This window comes from Podarcis muralis, chromosome 11 (genome assembly GCF_964188315.1).
Source record: "Podarcis muralis chromosome 11, rPodMur119.hap1.1, whole genome shotgun sequence".
Classification (NCBI taxonomy): Eukaryota; Metazoa; Chordata; class Lepidosauria; order Squamata; family Lacertidae; genus Podarcis; species Podarcis muralis.
This window is the reverse complement of record NC_135665.1, coordinates 1416730-1442923: the sequence shown is the minus strand read 5'-3', so window position 1 is coordinate 1442923 and position 26194 is coordinate 1416730. Positions and strand designations below refer to the sequence as shown.

The 26194-nt window shown below is 44.7% G+C and overlaps 1 protein-coding gene across 6 annotated transcripts in view; it reads right to left on the bottom strand.

Annotated features, from left to right (window-relative positions):
• Positions 1–10135: 10135 nt before the first annotated feature.
• TJP2 (tight junction protein 2) overlaps positions 10136–26194 on the bottom strand; it is a 93088-nt gene continuing 77029 nt past the window's right edge. For 5 of the 6 annotated variants that reach the window (XM_077935901.1, XM_077935903.1, XM_077935902.1 and 2 more), the window contains one exon: positions 10136–10980. In XM_077935901.1, the coding sequence (XP_077792027.1) occupies positions 10815–10980 (166 nt within the window). In that variant the 3' untranslated portion in view covers positions 10136–10814. The remainder of the gene's footprint in view (positions 10981–26194) is intronic. The other variant, XM_077935905.1, reaches the window with a different exon arrangement.

Below are 26194 nucleotides of genomic sequence, written 5' to 3'. Positions count from 1 at the left end.
TTGGCCGTTGGTCTGTGGATGTCTCGCCGACGCTAGGTTGATCTTGACGTGCAGGATACCTAGGAGCTTCTGCCAAAAATTGGAAACAAACTGGCGCCCCCTGTCGGACAGGATGGACTGTGGCAGCCCATGCACTCTGAACACGTGGTCGATGAAGAGTTTGGCGGTCTGTTCCGCTGTCGCCACCTTCACGCAAGGAATGAAGTGCGCCATCTTGGTGAACAGGTCCACAACCACCAGTACCGCCGTCTTGCCTCTGGAGCTGGGCAGATCAGTAACAAAGTCCAGCGCTACCCGCTCCCACGGTTGCTGTGGCGTCTCCAGCGGTTCCAGTAGTCCCGCTGGCTTCTGGTGTACTGGCTTGGACCTCTGACAGGTGTCACACCTGGCGACGTAATCCGCGACCTCTCCCCGCATCTGGGGCCACCAAAAGTCCCTGGCCAACAGTTCCGCTGTCTTCTCCTTGCCGAAGTGGCCCGCGCTGGGGGCGTCGTGCAACTGCTGCAGAACCTTCGCGCGGAGCTCGTCCCCTGGCACGTAGAGGGCACCTTTGCGAGTTAACAGCCCGTCGCGTAGCTGGAACTCATCGTCTCTCGCTGCACCCCTGCGCAGCTCCTCCATCTTGGATTGTGCAAACTGATCCGTTTGCAACGCGCGTCGCACCGCGTCCAGGTCGACGGCGATGGCAGCGCACGCCCACGCCTGCGGTGCGAAAATGTGCTTGGCTGCTACTGTTGCTGCTTCCTCGAGATATTGCGGTTTCCTGGAGAGCGCATCAGCAATGACATTGGAATCCCCCGGGATGTACTCTATTCGGAAGTCGAAATCCGCGAAGAATTCCGCCCAGCGCATGTGCCTTTGGCTCTGGAGCTTCGCCGTGCGCCAATACTCTAAGTTCTTGTGGTCCGTGCGGACCTGCACAGTGTGCTTGGCTCCTATGAGGAAGTGCCGCCACGCTTTGAAAGCTGCGTGAATGGCCAACAGCTCCCTGTCCCAGATAGTGTAGTTTTGCTCCGCCTTGCTGAGCTTTCGGGAGTAGAAAGCACAGGGTCTCCAATTCCCTTGCGGATCTTCTTGCAGAAGGACGGCTCCAACCGCTCTGTCTGACGCGTCAGTTTCGACTCGCATGGGCCTGCCGGGATTCACGTGCAGCAGCTGCTCCTCGGAGGCGAAGAGGCTTTTAAGCTTCTGAAAAGAGCGCTCCGCCTGGTCCGTCCAAGCGAACTTCTTCTTCTTGGAACTGAGAGTGTCCGTGATAGCTGCCGTCTCCTTCGCGAAACCTCTGACGAACTTGCGGTAAAAATTGGCGAACCCGACGAATCTCTGGACTTCCTTCCGATTGCGTGGGCTCTTCCAGTCCAACACCGCGTGGACCTTGACGCTGTCCATGGCTAGCCCCTTGTCGGACAGCTTGTATTTTTTTAAAAAAAATAATTTTTATTAATTTTCCAAACATGTATTGAAAACAAACAATAAAACAAAACAAAACATACAAACAAATAAACATGTATAATTTCATAAACTTATTTTCCTTCACCTTACTTCCCGGACTTCCCCATACCTCCCTTTTTCTGCATCCTTATTTTTACCTTTTCACAGCAACCCTCCATTTAATTAATTGACTCATCTTCATTATAATTTCCTTAAACTTATGATTTACAGCTGCAATTCTCTGTTTCTTAACACCATAACATCTCAGCACTCCTCAATGTTACAACAATTTTTAAGATATATTTTGAATTTCTTCCAATCTTCTTCCACTGTCTCACTCCCCTGGTCACGGATTCTGCCGGTCATCTCCGCCATTCCCATGTAGTCAATCACCTTCGCTTGCCATTCTTCCAGAGTGGGTAGCTGCTGCGTCTTCCAATACTTTGCTAGAAGAATTCTTGCTGCTGTGGTAGAATACATGAAAAAAATTCTGACCTTCCTTGGCACCAATTGGCCCACCATGCCCAGGAGAAAAGCCTCTGGTTTTTTTAGAAAATGTCCATTTAAGGACCTTTTTAATTTCATTATAGATCATTTCCCAGTAGGCTTTAATCTTCGGGCAGGTCCACCAAAGGTGATAGAAAGTACCTTCAGTCTCATTACATTTCCAACATTTATTATTGGGCAAATGGTAAATTTTTGCAAGTTTGACTGGGGTCATGTACCACCTATAGATCATTTTCATTATGTTTTCTCTCAAAGTATTACAAGCCGTGAACTTAACACCAGTGTTCCATAACTTTTCCCAGTCATCAAACATGTCATGACCTATATCTTGTGCCCATTTGATCATAGCTGATTTTACTGTTTCATCTTGTGTATTCCATTTCAGCAGCAAATTATACATTCTTGACAAGTTCTTAGTATTGGGTTCTAACAATTCTGTTTCTAATTTCGACCTCTCCATCTGAAAGCCTATTTTTCTGTCCTGTTTAAATACCTCGTTTATCTGAAGGTAATGCAACCAATCTCGTACTTTAGACTTTAATTTGTCATAACTCTGTAATTTAACCCTTTCACCATCTTGTTCTAAGATTTCACAATATTTTGGCCATTTGGACTCCATATTAAGTTTTTTTGTCTCTTTAGCTTCCATTGGTGATAGCCACCTGGGAGTTTTATTTTCCAGTAGATCTTTATATCTTATCCAAACATTGTATAGTGCTTTCCTAACAATATGGTTTTTAAAACCTTTATGTAATTTTACCTTGTCATACCATATATATGCATGCCAACCAAATCTACTGTCATACCCTTCCAGATCCAAAATGTCTGTGTTCTCAAGAAGCAGCCATTGTTTCAACCAGCAGAACGCTGCCGATTCATAATAAAGTCTCAGGTCCGGCAGGGCAAACCCCCCTCTATCTTTTGCATCGGTTAAAATCTTAAAGTTTATTCTGGGTTTTTTGCCCTGCCAGACAAACTTGGATATGTCTTTTTGCCACCTCTTGAAACAGTCCATCTTGTCCAAGATCTGGAGTGTCTGGAATAAAAACAACATTCTAGGCAATACATTCATCTTAATGACAGCAATTCGGCCTAACAAGGAAAGTTTCAACCTTGACCATGTTTCTAGATCTTTCTTCACTTCTGTCCAACATTTGTCATAATTGTCTTTAAATAAATTCACATTTTTAGAAGTCAAGTTCACACCCAGGTACTTCACCTTTTTTGTTATTACTAAACCTGTTTCACTCTGAAACTTCTCTTTTTCTGCCATTGTTAGATTTTTCTCCAACACTTTAGTTTTTTGTTTGTTCAGTTTAAATCCTGCTACTTGACCAAATATCTCAATTAATTCTAATACTCTTTTGGTACTAGTATCTGGCTGTTGCAAAGTCAATACTAGGTCATCTGCAAATGCCCTTAGTTTGTAATTTCTGGCTCCGACCTGAACTCCTTTAACCAATTGGTCCCCTCTAATCATGTTTAACAAAACCTCCAGGACTGTTATAAAAAGTAAAGGGGATATTGGGCATCCCTGTCGTGTACCTTTTTCTAGAGGTATTTCTTCCGTAACCACATTGTTCACAATCAACTTTGCTTTTTGCTTAGAGTATATAGCACCTATACCATTTTCAAAACCTTGGCCTACCCCCATCCCTTGGAGATTCTTCTTCATAAAGGTCCAACAAATATTATCAAAGGCTTTCTCCGCATCCACAAAAATTAACACCGCCTTTCTATTAATGTTCACTTCCAACAGTTCCAAAATGTCTATAATGTTCCTCACATTGTCCGACATATGTCTCCCTGGAAGAAAGCCTGTTTGGTCCTTGTGAATCTCCCCTATCAACACTCTCTTCAGTCTTTTTGCTAAAATGTCTGCAAAGATTTTATAATCCACGTTGAGTAATGATATAGGGCGGTAGTTTTTAACCTGGTTCTTTTCAGTCTCTGTTTTCGGTATAAGTGAAATAAAAGCTTCTTTCCACGATTCGGGTGCCTTTTTCCCTTCCAAAATTTCATTACAGACCTCCTTCAATGGTTGTATTATCCATTCCTTCAGTGCCTTGTAGTATCTAGCCGTCAAGCCATCTGGTCCTGGAGATTTTCCCAATTGCATATTCTGAATGGCACCCTCTATTTCTTGTCCTGTTATTTTCTCATTCAGGATCATTTTACTTTGATCTGAGATCTTTGGTAATCCATACTTCTTAATAAATTCTTCTATTTCCTGCTCATTAACTGGCCCTTGTGCATATAGTTTCCTGAAGAAACTTTGAAAGCAATTGCTTATCTCATTTGGTTTGTGGATAATTTTTCCCTCCATTTCCAAACTTGTCACAGTATTCAATTTTTGTCTCTTTTTCAGTTGCCATGACAGAAGTTTCCCACATTTGTCTGCCGATTCAAATGTTCTTTGTCTCATTTGCTTTATTTTCCATTCTATCTCTTGATTCATCAATTCCATATATTGCGTCTGGTAGTACTTTATTTCTCTCAAAATCTCATGAGACTTTGGTTTAGACCTCAATTTCTTTTCACCTTCTTTTATCTTTTCCAAAAGTTTTTCTTTCCTCTCATTCTGCTTTTTCCTCTTTATGGAATTTTGTTGTATTAGGAAACCTCGCATCACGGCCTTGCTTGCGTCCCAAATTATTCTTTTCTCCACATCAGTTCTCAAATTTATCTCAAAATAGTCTTTCAGAGTTTTTTGGGCCTTCTTATAGATCTCTTCATCTCTGAATAGGGCGTCATTCATCCTCCATCTGAAGGTTCCAGTTGTTGTTAGTTTCATCTCCATCTTCACAGCATTATGGTCGGAGCAAGTCTTTGGGCAGATTTCTACTTTTTTTATCTTTGGCGCCATGATACTAGTTACCCAAATTTGGTCGATCCTTGTCCATGTCATTTTTGCTTCAGAGAAAAAGGTTCCCTCTCTCTCCAGAGGGTTCCTTACTCTCCAAATATCAATCAAGTCCAGTGTTTCAGTCATTTCGAAAAAAGTCTTTGGTAGTCTTCCATCCTTAGAAATTATTTGTCTCTGTGCCTTATCCATATTTGTAGAGACAACGCCATTCATGTCTCCCATCATTATAATTTTGTAGTCCAGGTAATCCATTAAAGTCTCATGCAACTTCTTGAAAAATTCCGCCTTCCCTTCATTTGGTGCATATATTCCCAATATCATAATTTTTTCTCCTTGGACTTGTACTTCTATTGCCAGGTATCTTCCTTGTTCATCTTTAAATATCATTTTAGGAGTCAATTTTTCTTTTGCATAGATCACGACGCCTCTTTTTTTAACCTTGTCTGATGAGATAAATTCTTGTCCAAGTCTCTTGTTTACAAGTAATTTCCTGTGTATCCTGGTCACATGCGTTTCTTGTAGACATATTATATCTAATTGCTCTCTCTTCAAAATATGGAAAACTTGGCGTCTTTTTCTGGGAAGGTTCAGACCATTACAATTCCAGCTGAGAAGTTGCAGAGACATTTTACTACTATGTACCTATTCCTCCAACTGCTCCAAGTTTTTGTTCCTCCTCCGATGGTGGTAAAAGTCCAAATGAAAGATTTGCAATATCTGTCGATTCTTTATCTGCTGTTGTTTCTACTACTTCTTTCTGCAAATCCTCCTGGTATCTTTCCAAAATTGGCGGACAGCTTGTAGCCCAGGAAATCCACCTCCGTCACATCAAACTGGCACTTCTCCAACTTGGCGTAAAGCCTGTGTTCCCGTAGTCTCTGCAGGACCTCCTTTACGTCTCTCTCATGAGCTTCCGGCGATTCCGAGAAGATCAGGATGTCGTCGAGGAAACACACACACTTCTTGTAGAGGAGTCCCGCCAGCACGTGATGCATAAAGGCTTGGAAACAGTGAGATCCATTTTGGAGACCAAATGGCATAACTCTGTATTCATACGTGCCCAGAGGCGTGAACATGGCCGTCTTCCACTCATCGCCCTCCCGCATACGTATGAGGTTGTACGCTCCACGCAGATCCAACTTGGTGAAAATCCTCCCCTTCCGCACGGTTGCTAGGAGGTCGTCAATCTTGGGCATGGGAAAGGCCTTGGGCTTAGTCATCGAGTTTATGGCCCGGTAGTCCACGATGAGCCTCTTCTGGGGCGTGTCTTTTTTCTTCACAAAAAACACAGGACTGCCCCCCACTGCTTTGGATTCCCGGATGAATCCGCACTTCAAATTATGCTCTATGAACTCCCTGAGTTCTTGCATCTCATCTTCAGACATGGAATACAGCTTTGCAGTCGGCAGCTTCGCCCCCGGCAGCAGGTCGATCGCACAGTCGTAAGGCCTGTGGGGTGGCAACTGGTCAGCTTCCTTCTCGCAGAAAACCTCCAAAAATCCTTCGTACTTGCGAGGGACTGCCTGCACCATGCCGAGTTGCAGCTGCTGCTCAGCTTCCTCCTCTCGGCTGGACTGGATGCAATGTTGAGCACAGTACGATGAGCAAAAGGTGATCTGCCGCTGGTACCACGCTACAGCTGGACTGTGTCTCTCTAGCCAACTCATGCCTAATACTATAGGCGTGTCTGACAGGCGGGTGACATTGAAGCTAATGACTTCTCGGTGATCTCCAATCCGCATCACCATAGGAGGCATCTGTTGCACAACTTGCCCTCCTAGCAGTTTCCTGCCATCAACCGTGACTACGTTCAGGGGCGTCGTAGCTGGCAGAGGCGGTATGCGATGCTGCTTGACGAACTGCACCCCCACAAAGTCCGCGTTGCTACCAGAGTCGATTGTGATGGGGACTTCCAGGGTGGTTCCATTCGGCAACTGGAGTGTTGCAGTGAGCTGCACCGCTGGCTTGGGTGGTAAAGGGTCTGTGTGCTGCAAAGGCGCTGGGGACTGCTCTACAGACTCGCCTGGCTGAGCCCCAGCATCGCTGTCTCCAGCCAGGCATCGTCGTTTCCCTGAGGCTGCTCTTCGTGCAGCACGTCTGCTGCCACTGTTGCTAACGCTGCAGTGTGCTTCTGGGGCCTCTGGGGACACTCTTTAGCCATGTGCTGTGGACTCTCACAGATGTAACATTTCCTGTTCCCTCTAGGAGGCTTCGCCTTGACTGCACCGGACGTTGGGGCTCTGGCTGCTGTCTGAGCTCTAGCACCGCCAAGCTCCATTGGTTCCTCCCCCTGCCGCATCAGAGGCGAAGGATGCGCCTGGCCGAACTCCCTGGGGATAAAAGGAGGTGCCCTCGCTGGCGCACGCACCTGGCGACCTTCCTCACTGTGCCAAGGATGTTCTTCGTGTCTCACTCCAATCGCAAGAGCCCTCTGTACTACGTCTGCTAGGGTCTGAGGTCTGTCACCCCTGGCTAATTCATCTTTTATGGGGCCGCTGAGACCCTCCCAGAACAAATCTCTCACTGGTTTGGAGTCCTTTTCCCAGCCCAATACAGTCAGCAATGCAAAAAAGCATGAATGATACTGACGCACAGTGGCTTTGCCTTGCCGGAGTCCGTGCATTTCTTTGCGCGCAACATCAACATCCACGGTTGACTGGAAGCAAGCGTCCATAGCTTTAATAAATTCGTCAGAATCGCGGCGGGCAGGGCCATCTTCGCGCCACAAATTGCGCAGCCACGCTCTAGCGTCCCCATGCAAATGAGACACAATAAATCCCACTTTCTCCTCTTCATCTTTAAAGTCATTACGAAGCAAATGCAGTGCATATAAGACGTCTGCTCTGAAACTTGGGTAGTGCTTCAGGTTCCCATCGAAGTGGGCAACTAAACTGCCCCCCCGCCTTCCAAGTCCAATTCCCTCTGATCTGGATCTTGGGATCCCCTCTATGCATGCACGCTCCCACCTGGTTTGCAGATCCTGGCAGCGCTTTTCCGCTTCGTCACTCTTCTTCTGAGATGCAACGACCGCAGCGGAGAGCTCGGTGACTGCGTTCCGCAGTGCTGTCATCTGTTCCTCCGCACTCATGGCTGCCACACTTCGTGAGCTTTGCAAAAAAAAATTTTGCGTTCTTTTTGAGAAGGGACTTACTGTCAGGGCCACCCAAGGTCCCAGCTCACAAGAGACCAACGCCAAGTCCAGCTTATGTACAAAAGCTTTTATTGAAGAACATTGTTAGCTCCACATCCGAGGCGCGTGACCCCACGTCTGTTATGCTTAGACCGCTGAAGTCCCTTCTGAATCAGTCCCGCCTCTACACCAGTTTAAGAGGCTTGCGCTGGACCACCTCTTCCTCTCCTTCCTTTTCCGCAGGGTCTTTCTGCCCCCCTGGGTTCCCTCCCTCCGGGATTCCCCAGAGGCTGAATCCTCTGACGCCTGCTCCCCCCTCCTCCGTGCTTTGGGACCAGGCTCCTCCTCCGGGCTCTCCTCACTTCCGCGCGCCTCCACATTTGAACTTGGCGCGCGTACGCTGCTTCTGACCTTCCTTTTGACAGTTACACTGCTCTCGGTACTACTCTCCGCCCCTTCCGGCAGGACGTCTTGCCCCGATCTCCTTCCCCTCTCTGCTTCCTGCTCTGCTCCGTCTGACACACTGGGAACTCCACCCCCTTCACTCCGTTCCGGCGGAGAAGCCGGTCCCGATCTCCAACTCCCACTGGGGGTTCCCCTGCTGCTGCCCTGCTCCTGACTACTCCCCCCTGTGGCTCCCCTTGGCCTGACCAGGGGCGCTCCCTTTTGGGAATCCTCCGATTCACTGGAGAGACTCATGGAACCCCTCGACTCATTGTCATCTTCTTCCTCGTCGCCCTGGGATCCTTCCCCCTCGCTCTCAGTCTCCTCCCTCATCTGCGCCTCTCTCCCTGAACCCCTGACACATATATTCAAATATTTTGTCTTCTAACGTTTTGTAAAATTCCAACTTTTTCTCATTTGGTGCATATATTCCAACTATTACCATTTTCTCACCTTGTGCTGTTATCTGTACTGCAATCATTATTCCCTTCTCATCCTCAAATAATTGTTTCGGGTCAAATTTGGGTTTTATGTATAATACCACCCCTCTTATTTGTTTTATCTAAATTTACAAAGTCAATCCAATTCTTTTATCAAGACTCCTGTCTCTCCTAGCTACATGCGTTTCTTGTAAGCAAATTAATATCTAAATTGTTTCTGTAACATGTTCTATCTTGTTTCTTTTTACTTTGTTGTTCAGCCCATTTACATTCCATGTTAATAGTTTTAAGTTCACCATTTTAATTTATTAATTTTTTATTATATCTAATTATGAGTCTTGTTCCTTTTCTTCTTCCTCATTTTCCCTCTTTATCCTCAGATATTTCTCCTCCCTCTCCCGCTGGCAAAGGCTTTGCACCTCCTGTTTTTTTATATTTTCTCCAAAATTTCTCCTCTGCTGTGTCTCTGCAGCCAACCCAAATTTCACCAAGGAGTCATCTACCTATGACAATGGGGGACAGTCACCTCCCCTCCCCCAGCTAGTCTGATCAACCTGCACTGGCTGCCCAGGAGTCCTATGCCTCAGCCAGATGCCCCCCCAGCAGTCTGGGGGGGGAAAGGCTTTTTGTTATCCCTTTCCCACCTCACCAGAAGCCTGAACTCTTTTGCCAGTTTTTCAGTTATGAACACAAGCACTTCCCTTAGGGAGTAGATATAGTGCAACGTTTTCTTGCAGATCTCACTTGCATCCTTTAAAAAACAAGGTGGCTGACAGGCCAGATCTATGGCTTTCCCTTACAGAGCCCCGCAGAGTAGCACAGATTGCCTGCACTCAAGAGGGCTGAAGATTCCCCAACTCCTGCCTGCCTCCTCACAGCATCCCAGCTGCAACAGTTCTCCAAAAGGCACAGATACTCCCCCCAAAACACACTCTTGACCAGGTGCAGAGTTGACTCTCTGTCTGAAAAGCATTTCCGAACTGTGGAGGATGCACACAGGTTGAAGAGGAAATACACTGTCCATAACAGCATGGATGGGATTGGCACAAAAATGGGTATTACACCACCACTGTGATCTCTCCATATTTCCCTTGCTTGTGGACTGCACCACTTGAAGAGGCCAACTTTTAATTTCCTAACATTCTTCTGCAAGACCTCCAAATAATGAAAAAGTAAGCTTTGTAGACCAAAAACAAAATAAGGAATATCTTCAATAATGACTTCATTCCATTCAAACATCTGATATTAATAAACAACTCAATATTCAAGGCATTATTAAAATATTTAATTTTAAATTTGAAAGGAAAAAGGCAACTGTTTGTAGAATATATCCCTTTATTATTTCATTAGTCACAAAATGGTTTAAGACACAGATCACCTGATTTATTTTCTACGTAATTTTCTCAGTTTTGGGACATCCTTGCCTTGTGGCAGGCAGCCAACAAAGTTACATTTTCGTATGTACAGCAATTGCTTATGAAAATTTTTATGCTGATCTATTTAAAGTAGAAAAATAACATCCAAAGGGAAAATGTTAGCCATGAAACGTACAAAAGTTAGGCAACAGAAACATGATGGCTTTGCAGAAGCATCAGATGTCAGAGATCAGCTCAGGACAGTTTTTGTTAGAAAGGCACTTTTTTGTTTTTCTTGCATTAAAACTGTGTTTTTCATCATGCTTCCATCATGTCACAATAATTAAAACAATAGTTAAAAAGGCAATGTAAATAAAGAAGAGAGTGAGTTAAAAAGACATAAATGCCAGGAATTAATGCAAATATTAAAAATAAATTTTTGGTCCTTTTATAAAATAGGCCACAGCGTTCAGGCAACAGTGATTCACTCCCTCCAATACTTATATTGGCCATTCCAGTGTGCAGATACATCTTGAATTCATCATTGGCTCCAAATATACATATACTTTTTGAAAGTTACCAGGGCTTCAGTTTGGCCATGCAGGTGTGTCCCAATACAATGGTTCTGGTAGCCAAGAAATCTATAATTCCGTATCCCTGTATCGAGCTGCTTGTCCATAGTATCCACGTTTAGAATTGTCCGCTAGCTGTTGTCGATAGTCCTCCTCTTCTGCATCGCTGCCGTAACTTCCTTGCTTATCTAGGTAAGGTCTACCTGCTGCTTTCTGCGGCTCTGGAGGTCTGGAACTAACATCAAAGCACATTATGTGAATTTAGATACAGCTGGTGCTCAGAAAGAGAGTGTCTCAAGCAGCTCTATAACCAGTTTAAAAGCAGTCTTATGCTGTTTCAAGCTTTATCCCCACCATATAAAATACTGGCATGGTGCTCTTCCACATGGTTGTGCTTTGCACAAATAACAGTTCTGCTTAAAAGTTCCCTACTGCAAAAATTGGAACCTGACCAGCAGGTGCCTGCCAGGGCCCCATTTACCTTTTGGCACATGAGGAGGAAAATTAAGAGTCAATCCAACATCCCATTGTGACAAAAAAAGGCCAACTGTTTACATTATTTGTTTTGTATCAGCAGTCCATTTGCTCGTAAGTGGTTGCCCATTCACTGCCATTTCACAGGACTCCTAAATCTACTCCTTGAGCTGAGCTGCTCCGCCCTGCCTAATGGAGCAGGCAGCCTTGCCCAGGACTGCTGCCACGGGGCAAACATGAATCCAGGCAGTTGCCCTGGACAACAGCTTGAGGCCATTACTACTTGCACAGGGAATAGCTTTCGGGTTGCAAACATTAAATCAGTGTTAACTAAGAAACAATTCTTCAGCATTTTATACACTCCCACTCCTTTAGGTCTCTGCAAATATACAGCCCAATCCTATGGATGCCTACGCAGAAATAATGACCCACTGTGTTCAACAAAGCTTCCAGAGCAGTGTGCAAAGGACTGCCATTGTGCATATGTCAACTTGTACATTTCGGTTACTGTGAACAACTGTCAGTCCAGCCGTCCTCTTCTTTCTCTGTCATACTATCAGAATATTTTTTCCTCTGGAGTTATCAGTATTAAAATTAGTTAAGGTAACATACTGTTGTGTTGTGTTATTTATTTAGTCCTTCCGTGTGCATGACATTTTACAGTGTTACACAGTTGTGGTAGGGCTGATAAGCCACCCTCTTTATTCCAGCTTTGCTGCGGCTTCCCTACGTGGGACTGGGACTGGGTTAAGACCACACAACTGAATGAGTAGGAGAAGCCTCACCACTGCATGGTTCCTGTCAGTGCATCCGTGTGAAATGGCCTCCACCTTCCACCACCACCACTGTTCAGGTGAGCAGCAGTGACCCCCGTCTTGAGAGGGAGGCTCTGTGGCTCTCCTCTACCTGAAGCTCTGCTACTGGCCAAAGTCAACATTAATCAAAAGAGTTTTGATCTTCCGGTTGGTCGCCTGGTAATGACAGTCGGGAGCTCTTTCGGCTAAAAGAGCCCCAGCGCTTTGAAGTAGGGGGAAGAGGGGAAAAAAAGATTTTAAAGCCTACAATCCCTGCAAGACTGTGTTAAACAACAATTGGGCTCCTTCATTTTGCAGCAGACCTTCCGGGAGGAAACATTTAATCTCAATGGAAGAGGAAACATTTAATCTCCATTCCTACTGACTTTGTTACTTTGTATCCTGTGGCTGCCCTGAAACATTCTAAACTGGGGAAAAAGTGTCTTCTTTCTTCACAACTGATTTTAAATGTCAAAAAACTTTTAAGAATTTTCTCAGCCTGTTTTTAATTATGGCTTTGAGAATCTATTATTGGAACATCAATGGTTTAAATTCACTTCAGAAAAGGAGACAGGTTTTTCATGTATTGGAAAAACAGAATTTGGATGCAATTTGTTTATAGGAAACCCATATCACGAGATTACATAGAAAAATTTTAATAAATAAAAGACTTGGACAAGAATTCATTTCCTTGGACAAAGTGAAAAAAAGAGGAGTGGTTTTTTATATAAAGGAAAAATGGAATCCAAAATTGATTTTTAAAGATGAGGAGGGAAGATACATAGCAGTGGAAATTATAGCACAAGGCGAAAAATATTTGTTACTAGGAATCTACGCACCTAATGATGACAAAGCAGAATTCTTTAAGAACTTGGAAACAAGTCTTTTGGAACACTTGGATTATAAATTAATTTTAATGGGAGACTTGAATGGAGTTGCATCTACTTTGATGGATAGGACTCAGAGAGAAAAGAATTTGAATACTGGCAGATTACCTAAGACTTTTTTTTGATATAACTGACAAATTTGATTTGTCAGACATATGGAGAGTTAGAAATCCAACTGAAAAAGAAAAGACTTCACTTTTTTCTCAGATGCAAACCAATCATTTTTGAGAATCGACTACCTATCCAGAGACTTGGTTTCTAAAGTATTAAAAATGGAAATTTGCCCTAAAACTTGCTCTGATCATAATGCAGTTTTTATGGACTTGAAAATGTTTGTAGAGGGTTCCTTCAGATGGAGAATGAATGATGATTTGTTGAGAAGTACTTCAATTGTGAATAAAGCCCGAAAAACCCTAAAAGATTATTTTGAACTTAATATGGATCTGGGAATGGAAATGGGTTATTTGGGATGCCAGCAAAGCAGTGATGAGAGGATTTCGGATACAGCAAAATTCCATCAGGAGAAAGTCACAGAATGAGAGAAAAGATAAAATTATGGAGCAATTGAAAGATAAAGAGAAGATGCTTAGAGGAAACCCAAAGAATCTGCAGATACAAAAAGAAATTAAGGCTTTACAGATTCAATATTCACAGTTAGTAAATCAAGAAATAGAATGGAAGATAAGAAGGATGAGACAAAGAAATTTTGAATCTGCAAATAAATGTGGGAAATTTTTAGCCTGGCAGTTAAACAAGAGACAAAAGCAAAGTACTATCACAAACATAGTAACAGAAGGAAAATCTGTAGAGAATCCTGCAAGACATAAGAAAATGTTTTTACAAATACTACAAACAGCTGTATAAAAAACATAAAGATTTGGCAAAAATTGAGCAATTTATCAAGCTTAATGGTTTGCAGCAGATTCCGGATGATAAAAAGATCCTACTAAAAGGTTTAATTACGACACGGTCCGGCGAGGCAGCATGGCGGCTGCAACAGCAGAAAAGAGCTCCTGAAGCCAGCCAGAGTAAAAGGCTCTGTCTGGCCGACTCCCGGACTCCCAGGACTGCTGCTGCCAGCACTGCCAGCGGAGAGGAATTGGGGGTGCCCTGGGGGGTCTATCAAAGGAGCCAAAACACCCCCCACAACCTTGATTGAGCCGGAAAGGCACCCGACCACCCCCCCAACAGCCAAGAGGAGCTCCAAAACCAGGAGGACAGTGGAGCTAATGCAAAGAGGGAGGGGGGAAAGGGGGGAAAGAGGAAGAAAAAGGAGCCCCAACTTTACCGCTGCTGCCCCCATCTCTGCCCACGGGAAAGAAGAGGAGAGGTAGGTGAGCACGGGAAGACAAAAAAGGCTCCAAAAAAACACGCGGCTGAGCCGACGGGAGCCTACCCCTCCAGCGGCAAGGAAACCAGAGGAAAGCTGCATGACAAAGATCGCAGAAAGAAAGAAACTACCTTTTTTCCCTTTCCTTTTTTTTTTTTAAAAAAAATCCTTTTTAACCCCTTCCTCCCCCTCTCCCTTTTTTTTTAAAAAAATCTTTTTTATTCCCTTCCCCCATATACCAACTTTTATCATTTTTCTTTTTAAAAGAGGGGCCACTGCTGCAGCAGCCACCCTTACTTTCTTACAAACAAAAAATAATAATAATTAGGGGGAAATAGGGTTTTTTTTAAAAAAAACAACAACACACAACCCCCCCCCTCTTTTTAAAGCCCTTTCTATTATATTTGTTAGCTTGTTCTTGAGGGGGGAATCTTTCGTCCCCAGCTACGACCACCACTCTCTTTTAAAACAAAAATTTCCTCCAAATCACTGCTATTGCTATTGATACTCCCCCCGTTTATTTCTCTCTCCCTTTTTGCTCTCCTCTCTCTCTCCCTTCACCCCCCTTATTTTTTCCTTTTATCCCACCTTTCACTTTCCATCCCCAATTTTGTTTTCTATCCCCTTTATTTTTTTAAATCAACTCCCCTTTTTAGCCAGTTGGTCAGTTTGTTTTTGAGGGGGGAGCCCTTTCACCCCACCCCCTCTTTTAAAATAAGACTTTCCCCCCATACCATTGCCACAGCTCCCCCTCCCTCCCCCTCTCTTTTCTTCTCCTTCCTTTTCCCACTCTTCCCCCTCCTCCTCTCCTTTTCTCTTCCTCCTCCCTCTCTCCATCCCCCCCTACTCCTAAAGGAAACACATACACACATCCATATCACCATATCATACTTTGCCCCCTCATACTATAGCTAAGACTACTGCTGCAATCTGATATTACTGTACTATCTCTCCTCTCTCTTTCAACTCTCTTTTTGTCTCTCTCTCTCTCTCTCTCTCTTTTACTCCAATCTCCCCTCTCCCCCCGTCTCCCTTCTTCTTTCTTTCTTCTTCTTCCTTTTTCTCCCTCCACCCTTTACATATAGCCTATTGTCTGTCTCTGTTTCTGAGCGCACTCCCAACCCTAACTTCCACCTTAACTGGACCCCAATACCCCTTTTGGGTACAGTGGTGCCCCGCAAGACGAATGCCTCGCAAGATGGAAAACCCGCTAGACGAAAGGGTTTTCTGTTTTGGAGGTGCTTTGCAAAACGAATTTCCTATGGGCTTGCTTCGCAAGACGAAAATGTATTGCGAGTTCCTGCAGGTTTTTTCCCCTCCCCCCCTTTCCCAAGCCGCTAAGCTGCTTAACAGCTGATCCGCTAAGCTGCTAAACAGCTGATCGCTAAGCCGCTTATCAGCTGATCCGCTAAGCCGCTTAACAGCTGATCTGCTAAGCCGCTAATAGAGCTAATCCGCTAAGCCGCTAATGGGCTTGCTTCGCAAGACGAAAAAACAGCAAGACGAAGAGACTCACGGAACGGATTCTTTTCGTCTTGCGAGGCACCACTGTATATACAACCCCCTCCTAAACACATATTTCCCCTGGCCCCACCCCTCTAATCTCTTGCATCTCTACCTGCTAACCCCCCTTTATATGAACTGTCTGTCCGTTAGTCTACCCATCTCTGCTTACCTGCCCCCCCCGCTTTGGCGACACCGCTGAGGCAACCCTAGAGAAGTTCTTAAAACAGAGGCTAGAAGTGACACAAATGACCACCTAATCCAAACGCTCTGTAAAAGCCACCAGCCAAGAACGCCTAATCAGCCCAGCAACCCAACAATACCCAGGAATCACCACTGCCACAACTCCTAACCACCACACGCCCTACTCCAAGAGGACACCAAGCCAACCTCAAACCAAAACCATTAGGAGAAGAGTGACTTTGGAGGTCTTTAAGCAGAGGCTTGACAACCATATGTCAGGAGTGCTCTGATGGTGTTTCCTGCTTGGCAGGGGGTTGGACTCGATGGCCCTTGTGGTCTCTTCCAACTCTATGATTCTATGATTCTAGGGAGACTGAGATGACACCAACCAGGGAGATGGCAAACAATGCTAATACCGTAACTCCCCTTCAAGATGATGACCACCCAGTAACGAAACGAGATCTGAGGGAAATGGAAGCAAGATTAGAAGCACGATTAGAAGAAACACTGAAGGCCACAATGGCTCCCATGCAGGTACTAATCAACAATCTAACCTCCAAAGTGGAAGCTCTAGAGAACAAGAACTAAATGCAAGAAAGAATAATAGAGCAATACCGGGAGGAGAACGCACGTGTGAACAAGAAACTGGACGAACTGGTAAACCAAATGGAAGCAGAACACAGAGAGATGAAAATTAAGCAAGCGGACCTTGAAGACCGCAATAGACGTTGTAACATCCGCTTCCGCAACTTTCCTGAAAAAACAGAGGAGAAAAGCCCAGCAGACCTAATTATACGCTGGCTGAAAAACACAATCCCAAGCCTGAAACTTGAGGCAGCTGACTTGGAGAGGGCTCACAGAGCCCTAAAACCTATGCCAAAACCCAGTGCCCCCCCCCCCGAGACATCATTGTATGCTTTACACGCTACAAAAAGAAGGAAGAGGTTTGGAGCAACCTCAGAAACTCAACCAACCTTCGATATGGAGAAACCCCCATTCTGGCCTTACAGGACCTATCTCAGGATACCCTAAACCGGGGGAAAAGCCTGCGCCCATGCACCCATCGTCTCCAACAAGCAGGGATCAAATATCAATGAGGCTTCCCCTTCCGCCTCATTGTAACAACGAATACAACACAACACATGGCTACCAACATACCTGAGGCCCTGCAACTACTAAAGAACCTTGAACTCGACCTCCCACCGGAATGGCAACTGACAAACCCACCAAGTGACAGCCCCAACCACGAGGAAACAACAGCAAACAATTGGACAACGGTACAGAAGAAAAAGAAACAACAGAAGCGGCACAACAACGCAAACCAATACAGGCAAGCATCATGCTCAGAACCGTCCCGCCGGCCATACAACACAAGAAACCAGACCAAGATTAACCAAACCAATTCATTGCAGATGGACAACCCTACAACAACAACTGCAGCTGAATGAAGCAACCAGGAAAAAACCACAAACTGAAGGGCTGGTGATTTCCCCCTTTCCCCCTCTCTCCCCCCCAAAACATAGATTTAGTTAACACCATCAACATCCCCCCCAACCCCGCACCCCCACAGAAATCCCCACCCCAACACCAGTCCAGACGACCTCAACCACATTCCCCATCACCCACACCTTCAGCATCCCCATACTCCATACTAAGGAAAAACAACTCCTCCAACCCACAATCAGGCTAAAATCTGATACCCAACCAGCACTATGGTGGCACCAGAGCGTACCAGCACCCACATCCCCACCCCAACACACCAACAATGTTGCTCATAACATTGGCAACATTGCTTATGAACCTTATACTTGACAGCGACGTTACAAAGTCACTTCACACTGTCTCGCTGATCACCCCCTATCGCAAACAACAGGGGGGATGGTCTGTCCTTCAACACGGCCTTCCACACCAGCTGAGACCTAGGACCAACTGGCTAAATGCCAGATGGCCTAAAATACCCCAAACAAACACCTATATGGCTACATATAGGAAACTCTCTACAACTTACCCCCTACTCTTTAACCCAAATCTTACTCTAATCCCATTAGCCCCCCACCCACCACACCCTAGGTCAGCGCAACCCCACTGGTTCTTTAAACAACACGAAGAGAGAGACACAAGACAACCCGAACGGGTTGGCAGGGAATCGCCCCACATAATAGATAAGCAAGATGGCTAACCTAAAAGCAATTACATTAAACGTGAGGGGGCTGGGAAACCCCATCAAAAGAAAACGCATCACCTCATACATAAACACCATGAAACCACACATCACCTTCCTACAAGAAATACACAATCCACCCAAAGGCAGCAAACTCCTGAGCGACCCCCGCTTCAGTCAACAGTGGGTCGCACGAGGCTCAGGGAAAGCCCGTGGTGTAGCCATAATACTCAGTAGAGACCTGAACTTCACTGCCACAACAGTCCTCAAGGACAAAAAAGGCAGATTCATTTTCGCTAAAGGGACACTAGATGGCAAAATCAAACTGACAATCGGCTCCATATATGCCCCAAACGCGAAACAATTAGAATTCTTCCAGAAGACACTAAACAAATTCCTCTCCTTCTCTGAAGGGGAAGCAATCCTAGGAGGGGACCTCAATCTAAATATGAAAGTTATATCCCTGAAAGATATCCACCCTACAACCCCATGGGCAACCTTCCTCCGAAGGAAACCCCCAACAACCAGGAACTCTTACAAGTTACTAAAAATGCTAAAAAACAGGGGTCTCTACGACATTTGGGGTGAGCAAAACCCAGGAGACATCAGCCATACATTCCAATCGGGACGCCATGATACAGTTTCCAGACTAGACAGCATTCTACTCACACAGGGTCTGATTCCCTCAGTAGAATCAACAAACATAGGTAACATTAAAATCACAGATCACGCCCCAGTAGAAGTCATCGTTAAAATAGGAGAAGGAACACAAACCACCCCATCATGGTCCTTCAGTCCCATCCTAACTACAAACAAACAAATTAGAGAGAGTCTCACAAAAACCCTCCAAAACTACTTCAAGGAAAACGATGTAGACAATATAACAACCCCCCTCCTATGGGACACAATGAAAGCTGTCACCTGAGGAGCTTGCATAAAAGAGAAAACATTCCTTAAAAAACAAACCTCCTCAAAAATTAGCAAAATAGAACAAGACATCACAGCCCTCTCAACACGCTACAAACAAACAGGATCTAAAAAAACTCCTCAAACTTATAGAACAAAAAAGGAGAGAACTAGATTCCCTAGAAATTAACAAAACAATGATCAACATTCTATATTCTAAACCAGTGTTTTTCAACCACTGTTCCGCGGCACACTAGTGTGCCGCGAGATGTTGCCTGGTGTGCCGTGGGAAAAATTGAAAAATTCGAAAGATTTAAAAATAAAGTATTTTATAATTTTTCACATTTCTGTTTACTTACTATTTCATAATAAAGTAATTATAAAATACTTTCTTTGTGTTTATTTGATTCCTATTCAAGAGAATTACTTTATATATAGTCAATATAGGCACAGAGTTAAATTTTTTAACATTTTCTAATGGTGGTGTGCCTCGTGATTTTTTTTCATGAAACAAGTGTGCCTTTGCCCAAAAAAGGTTGAAAAACACTGTTCTAAACAACGTTTCTATGAATATGGAGGGAAAAACTCCAGATTACTAGCAAATAGATGTAGGAAAAAAGCACTCAAAACAAGAATACACTGCCTCACCAAAAAAGACGGCAACGTAACATTTTCCCCTGAAGAAATAACCTTAGAATTTGCAGAATTCTACTCCAACCTATACACCTCCCATAACCCACCAGAGAAGGAAATCAGAACATTTCTAGCAGGACTGACCATGCCTACCCTAACTGATGAGGAACAGGAATTCATGGATAGCCCTATCACCCCAGAGGAAATAGATGCGGTCCTCAAAAACCTGAAACCACACAAAGCCCCAGGCCCAGGCGGCTTCACAGCAGAATTCTATAGGAAATTCAAAGAACCCTTGATGCCCTACATGACCCGCCTATTCAAGGACATCATAAAAGGGGGCCCCATCCCCAAAACCTGGACCCACTCCAAAATAGTCTCCATCCCAAAACCACTAAAAGACAACCTCAAAGTAGAATCATACCGCCCAATCTCATTAATAAACCAAGACTACAAGATATCACATCAATCTTGGCCAACCGCCTTAAAATCTTCCTACACAAGTTAACCGCCCCAGACCAGACTGGCTTTGTCCCTGGCCGCAATATAACAGACCCCATCAGGAAACTACTGAACCTGATCGAACACAGCAAGGCAACCAAACTCCCATTGACAATTATGTCCCTAGACATCCTCAAATCCTTTGATTGCTTAGAGTGGAAATACATATTAGCAGTACTAACTAACATGAAATTTGGCCCCAACTTCCTACAAATCCTCAAATATACTCCCAAGCCTCAGCAAAATGCAGAACTAACAATATGGATTCTAATACTATAGCTATCCAAAGAGGCACGAAACAAGGATGCCCACTGTCTCCCTTATTTATCCTGGCTCTGGAACCCTTAGCAATCCGCATCCGAGCAGCCACAGACATCAAGGGAGTGTAAATAAAAGGCAGAACCTATAAATTAGGGCTCTTTGCAGATGACCTAATGGTCACAACACCAGACCCCATAAGCACAGCAACCTCCCTAATCAGAGAACTCATAATAATAATAATAATAATAATTTATTATTTATACCCCGCCCATCTGGCTGAGTTTCCCCAGCCACTCTGGGCGGCTCCCAATCAGTGTTAAAAACAGTACAGCGTTACATATTAAAAACTTCCCTGAACAGGGCTGCCTTAAGATGTCTTCTGAATATCAGGTAATTATTTATCTCTTTGACATCTGATGGGAGGGCGTTCCACAGGGCGGGCACCACCACCGAGAAGGCCCTCTGCCTGGTTCCCTGTAACCTCACTTCTTTCAGCGAGGGAACCGCCAGAAGGCCCTCGGCGTTGGATCTCAGTGTCCAGGCTGAACGATGGGGGTGGAGACGCTCCTTCAGGTATACAGGACCGAGGCCGTTTGCAATGGTGTCGGGCCTACAGGTAAGACATTTGCAATGGTGTCGGGCCTACAGGTAAATTTTACAAAGTCAGAAGCTATGTGCTTCAACACCCCTCCTCACACCCAAAAAGAACTCACGAAGGTCACCAAAATAAAACTCTGCCACACCAAGTTCAGATACCTAGGGGTACAAATAACCAAAAACCTCAATAAATTGTACCTCCACAACTACAAGCCCCTGTGGCGACAAATTAACAAAGAGCTAAAAAGATGGAACAACAGGAATTTCACTCTCTCAGACAAAATAGCCATGATCAAAATGATCACCCTCCCAAAATTAACCTACCTATTCCAAACCCTCCCAATCTGGATCCCCCCAACCCAACTCCGCAATTGGCAGAGAAAACTACACTCTTTTATCTTCTCACATAAAAAACCAAGAATAAGCCCCAAATACCTGCACCTCCCCACCTCAGAAGAAGGATGGGGAATCCCCAACATAGAAGCATATTACATTGCCAACCAAATACGCCATATAATCCCATATATACTAGAAGATGAGACAAAACAATAGGTACACCTAGAGAGGGACACAATTGAAAACACCTGCACCACAACATACCCACTCCTCCCAAACAAACTAAAGAAAATTCCCACAACACTTAACAGGTACACACAGACCATGCTCAAAGCATGGAAAACACAAATAGGCAAACTATCCCCAACCCCATCCCCACTAATCCCCTTGGCGTACCACCCATTATTCCACCATGCAGCACAAAACCTCCAGATAAAAACCTGGTGAACCAAAGGCTTATATCGCCTAATAAAAGGTAAAGGTACCCCTGCCCGTACGGGCCAGTCTTGACAGACTCTAGGGTTGTGCGCCCATCTCACTCAAGAGGCCGGGGGCCAGCACTCTCCGGAGACACTTCCGGGTCACGTGGCCAGCGTGACATCGCTGCTCTGGCGAGCCAGAGCCGCACACGGAAACGCCGTTTACCTTCCCGCCAGTAAGTGGTCCCTATTTATCTACTTGCACCCGGGGGTGCTTTTGAACTGCTAGGTTGGCAGGCGCTGGGACCGAGCAGCGGGAGCGCACCCCGCCGCGGGGATTCAAACCGCCGACCTTTCGATCGGCAAGCCCTAGGCGCTGAGGCTTTTACCCACAGCGCCACCCACGTCCCCATATCGCATAATAGACTTTTATAAAAATAACAAACCCTTGTCAACACAAGAAATACAAGACAAACTAGAAGACACCCAAATGCCCTGGTTAACACAACACCAACTACATGCCCTCTTAAACAACCCAACAGTAAAATCAGCAGCAACTAGGCCCCTGACAACCTTTGAGAACCTCCTCCTAACAACAAAGGGAAACGGAAAAGGGACGGTATCCGCAATATACAAAATACTACTCCAAAATCCCGCAAATCCCCTAGATGCAATCAAAAAACAATGGGAGAATGACATAGGCTATGAGATTAACCCCATTCAATGGACCAGAATGTGGTCTAAACCCCCCCCCCCCCTTAAATCCATATCAACGAAAAGAAAAGAACTCACACTGAAACTCACCTACAGGTGGTACCTAACACTAAGGAAACTAGCGCTAATACACCCAGGAACCTCACCAAAATGCTAGAGAGGGTGCACCTCCACAGGCACATACCTCCACATGTGGTGGGAGTGTCCCAAAATCCAACTATTCTGGACAACAGCCATACAAGAAATTTGTAAAATAACTAAGCAAGTATTAGACTTCACCCCAGAATTGGCCCTACTAAACATCTTCCAAGACAACAATGCCCATTTACACCACAAAGAACTCATAACCCACCTACTTTCAGCAGCCAGAAACACCATAACCAGACACTGGAGAGACCTGTCAGGAGTCAGCATGGACCAATGGTACCAAATAGTATGGGAAACAACCCTACTAGAAAAATTAACTAATAAACTGAAACTGACACGGGGACAAACAGAAGAAGACACAGCCCAACAGGACAATGACAATAATCCACCAACAGCATACAAATCAATATAGCTAACCTGATCCAAAACACCCACCCACCTCACTCACACACGAAAACAAAGATCACCACAGCCAATCACAAACAAACAATCACACCCTAGGCCAACCCCAACCTCTCTCACCACCAAAGGAACACAAGTGAACAACACAAACAACGCTGACACCAAACTCTACATACATTAAGCATAATAGAAACACCGCCACCCGACCCCACCCCCATCCATCTCCCCTCCCTCCACCCCCTTTTCATTTTTTTTCCTTTTCTTTTTTTTCCCTTCTCCCCCTAATGTCTCAACAAATGAAACGGATTTGTAAAAATGTTACATGAAAAAAAAAATACGAGGCATTACACTTACACTGTAAAACAAGAAAACCCTTAATAAACTATTAAAAAAAAATAAAAATAAAGAATCAATACACACATTTCCCAAAAAAAGAAAAAAAAGAAAAAAGGTTTAATTACAAGACAGGAAGTTGAACAGGCAATAAATTCAATGCAACTTGGGATACTACAGTGGTACCCCGCAAGACGAACGCCTCGCGAGACGAAAAACTCGCAAAACGAAAGGTTTTTTCGTTTTCGAGTTGCCTCGCAAGACGAATTTCCCTATGGGCTTGCTTCGCAAAACGAAGCTTGCCCCGGGGACAGCGGGTCTTCTCTTTTGAAGCAAGGGGCGGCGGGGAGATCGCTTCTCCCCACCGCCCCTTGCTTCAAAAGAGGTCTGCCCCCGGACCTCATTTGAAGCAAGGGGCTGCGGGGAGATCGCTTCTCCCGGTGCTCCGAAGCAGGGTGGGGGGGGGCGGGAACACCTGCCCCAGCCGCCGGGCTTCGTAGCGCTGCTGCGAAGCCGGGCGGGGGGGCGGGAACACCTGCCCCAGCCACCCCGCTTCGGAACGCTGCTCCGAAGCGGGGTGGGGGGGCGGGAACACCTGCCCCAGCCGCCGGGCTTCGTAGCGCTGCTGCGAAGCCGGGCGGGGGGGGGGGCGGAAACACCTTCTGAAGGCGGGCGGGGGGCGAAAGTCTTTGTCCCCCCTGCCTGCCTTCCCAGGGGCTTTTAAATCGCCCCGGACAGCGGAGAAGTCCTCCACTGTCCCGGGGCGATTTTAAAATGCCGCCCGCCAGCATTTTAAGATCGCCTGGACAGCGGAGAAGTCCTCCGCTGTCCCAGGGTTTTTTAAAATGCTGGGGGTGGGAAGAAAAGCCCTTGTCCCCCCCCCCAGCCTTCAGAAGAGGTCCGGGGACAGTCTGTCCCCGGACCTGGTCTGAAGGCGGTTTCCCTAGGAACGCATTAATTGATTTTCAATGCATTCCTATGGGAAACCGTGCATCGCAAGACGAAAAAACCGCAAGACGAAGAGACTTGCGGAATGAATTAATTTCGTCTTGCGAGGCACCACTGTATAAGACATTGAAAGATTGGCTTATTCAAGCACTGGTAGAAGTAACCAATTTAATTCTGCGAGGGGGCAAAGCACCTGAAACCTGGAAGGAAGCGTATATTACTCTGATTCCTAAACAGGGTCAAGATAGATCCAATGTTAAAAACCAATCTCCCTACTCAATGTGGATTATAAAATTTTTGCAAATATATTGGCTAACAGGCTAAAGAAGGTTTTATCGAAATATATCCACAAAAACCAGGCAGGATTTCTGCCTGGAAGACATATGAAAGACAATATTAGGAATGTTGCGGATATTTTGGAAAAATTAGAAGCAAGAAAGAGTTGTAAAGCAATGTTAATGTTTATTGACGCAAAGAAGGCCTTTGACAATGTATCTTGCAGATTTATGCTATATAATTTTGAGAGTATGGGGGTTGGTCAAGATTTTTTAAATGGTATTAAAGCGATCTATCAAGAACAAAAAGCTAAAATTATTGTAAATAATGTGGTCTCGGAGGAAATTAGAATAGAGAAGGGAACCAGGCAAGGGTGCCCACTTTCCCCTCTGCTGTTTATTTCAGTCCTAGAGGTCTTGCTAAGTATGATTAGAAAAGATGAACAAATCAAAGGTATTACAGTAGGATCCAAACAATATAAATTAAAAGCCTTTGCTGACGATCTAGTACTGACATTACAAGATCCAGACTCCATTGCATTAAAAGCACTGGAGTTGATACAATAATATGGGCAGGTAGCAGGATTCAAGTTAAATAAGAGCAAAACCAAAGTGTTAGAGAAAAATCTGGACGATGAGGAAAGAAAACTACTACAAGAAAAGACGGGCCTAGATTTTGTGAAAAAAGTTACCGTATTTTTTGCTCTATAAGACGCACCAGACCACAAGACGCAGCTAGTTTTTGGAGGAGGAAAACAAGAAAAAAAATATTCTGAATCTCAGAAGCCAGAACAGCAAGAGGGATCGCTGCGCAGTGAAAGCAGCAATCCCTCTTGCTGTTCTGGCTTCTGGGATAGCTGCGCAGCCTGCATTCGCTCCATAAGACGCACACACATTTCCCCTTACTTTTTAGGAGGGAAAAAGTGAGTCTTATAGAGCAAAAAATACGGTAAGTATCTGGGTGTGAATCTGTCTGGGAAAAATCTGAAATTATATAAAGATAACTATGAGAAACTATGGAATGAAGTTAATAGAGATTTAGAGATATGGTCAAATTTAAAATTGTCATTAATGGGCCGGATTTCAGTGGTTAAGATGAATGTATTGCCAAAGATGCTTTTTCTGTTTCAAGCCCTCCCAATTATTGACAATGTGAAATGTTTTAAAGAATGGCAGAAAGCTTTATCTAGATTTATCTGGCGGGGGGGGGGGGGAAACGGACCCAGAATTAAATACAAACTACTTACAGACTCTAAGGAAAGAGGGGGATTCTCCCTGCCAGATCTAAAAATTTACTTTGAAGCAGCAGCTCTCTGCTGGATTAAAGAATGGATACAATTGGAAGATACTGATGTTTTAGACTTAGAGGGATTTGACAATGTATTTGGATGGCATGCATATTTATGGTATGATAAAGTAAGGGCCCATAATGCATTTAAAAATCATGTAATTAGGAAATCTCTATATAATGTATGGATAAAATATAAAGATCTCTTAGAAAGGAAGACACCCAGATGGCTTTCACCAATGGAGGCGAAGGCCCAGAAAAAGTTAAATATGGACATCAAGTGGTTGAGATACTCAGATTTGTTATTGGAGGATAAAGAAGGTTATAAACTAAAACCATTTGATCAAGTAAAAGTTA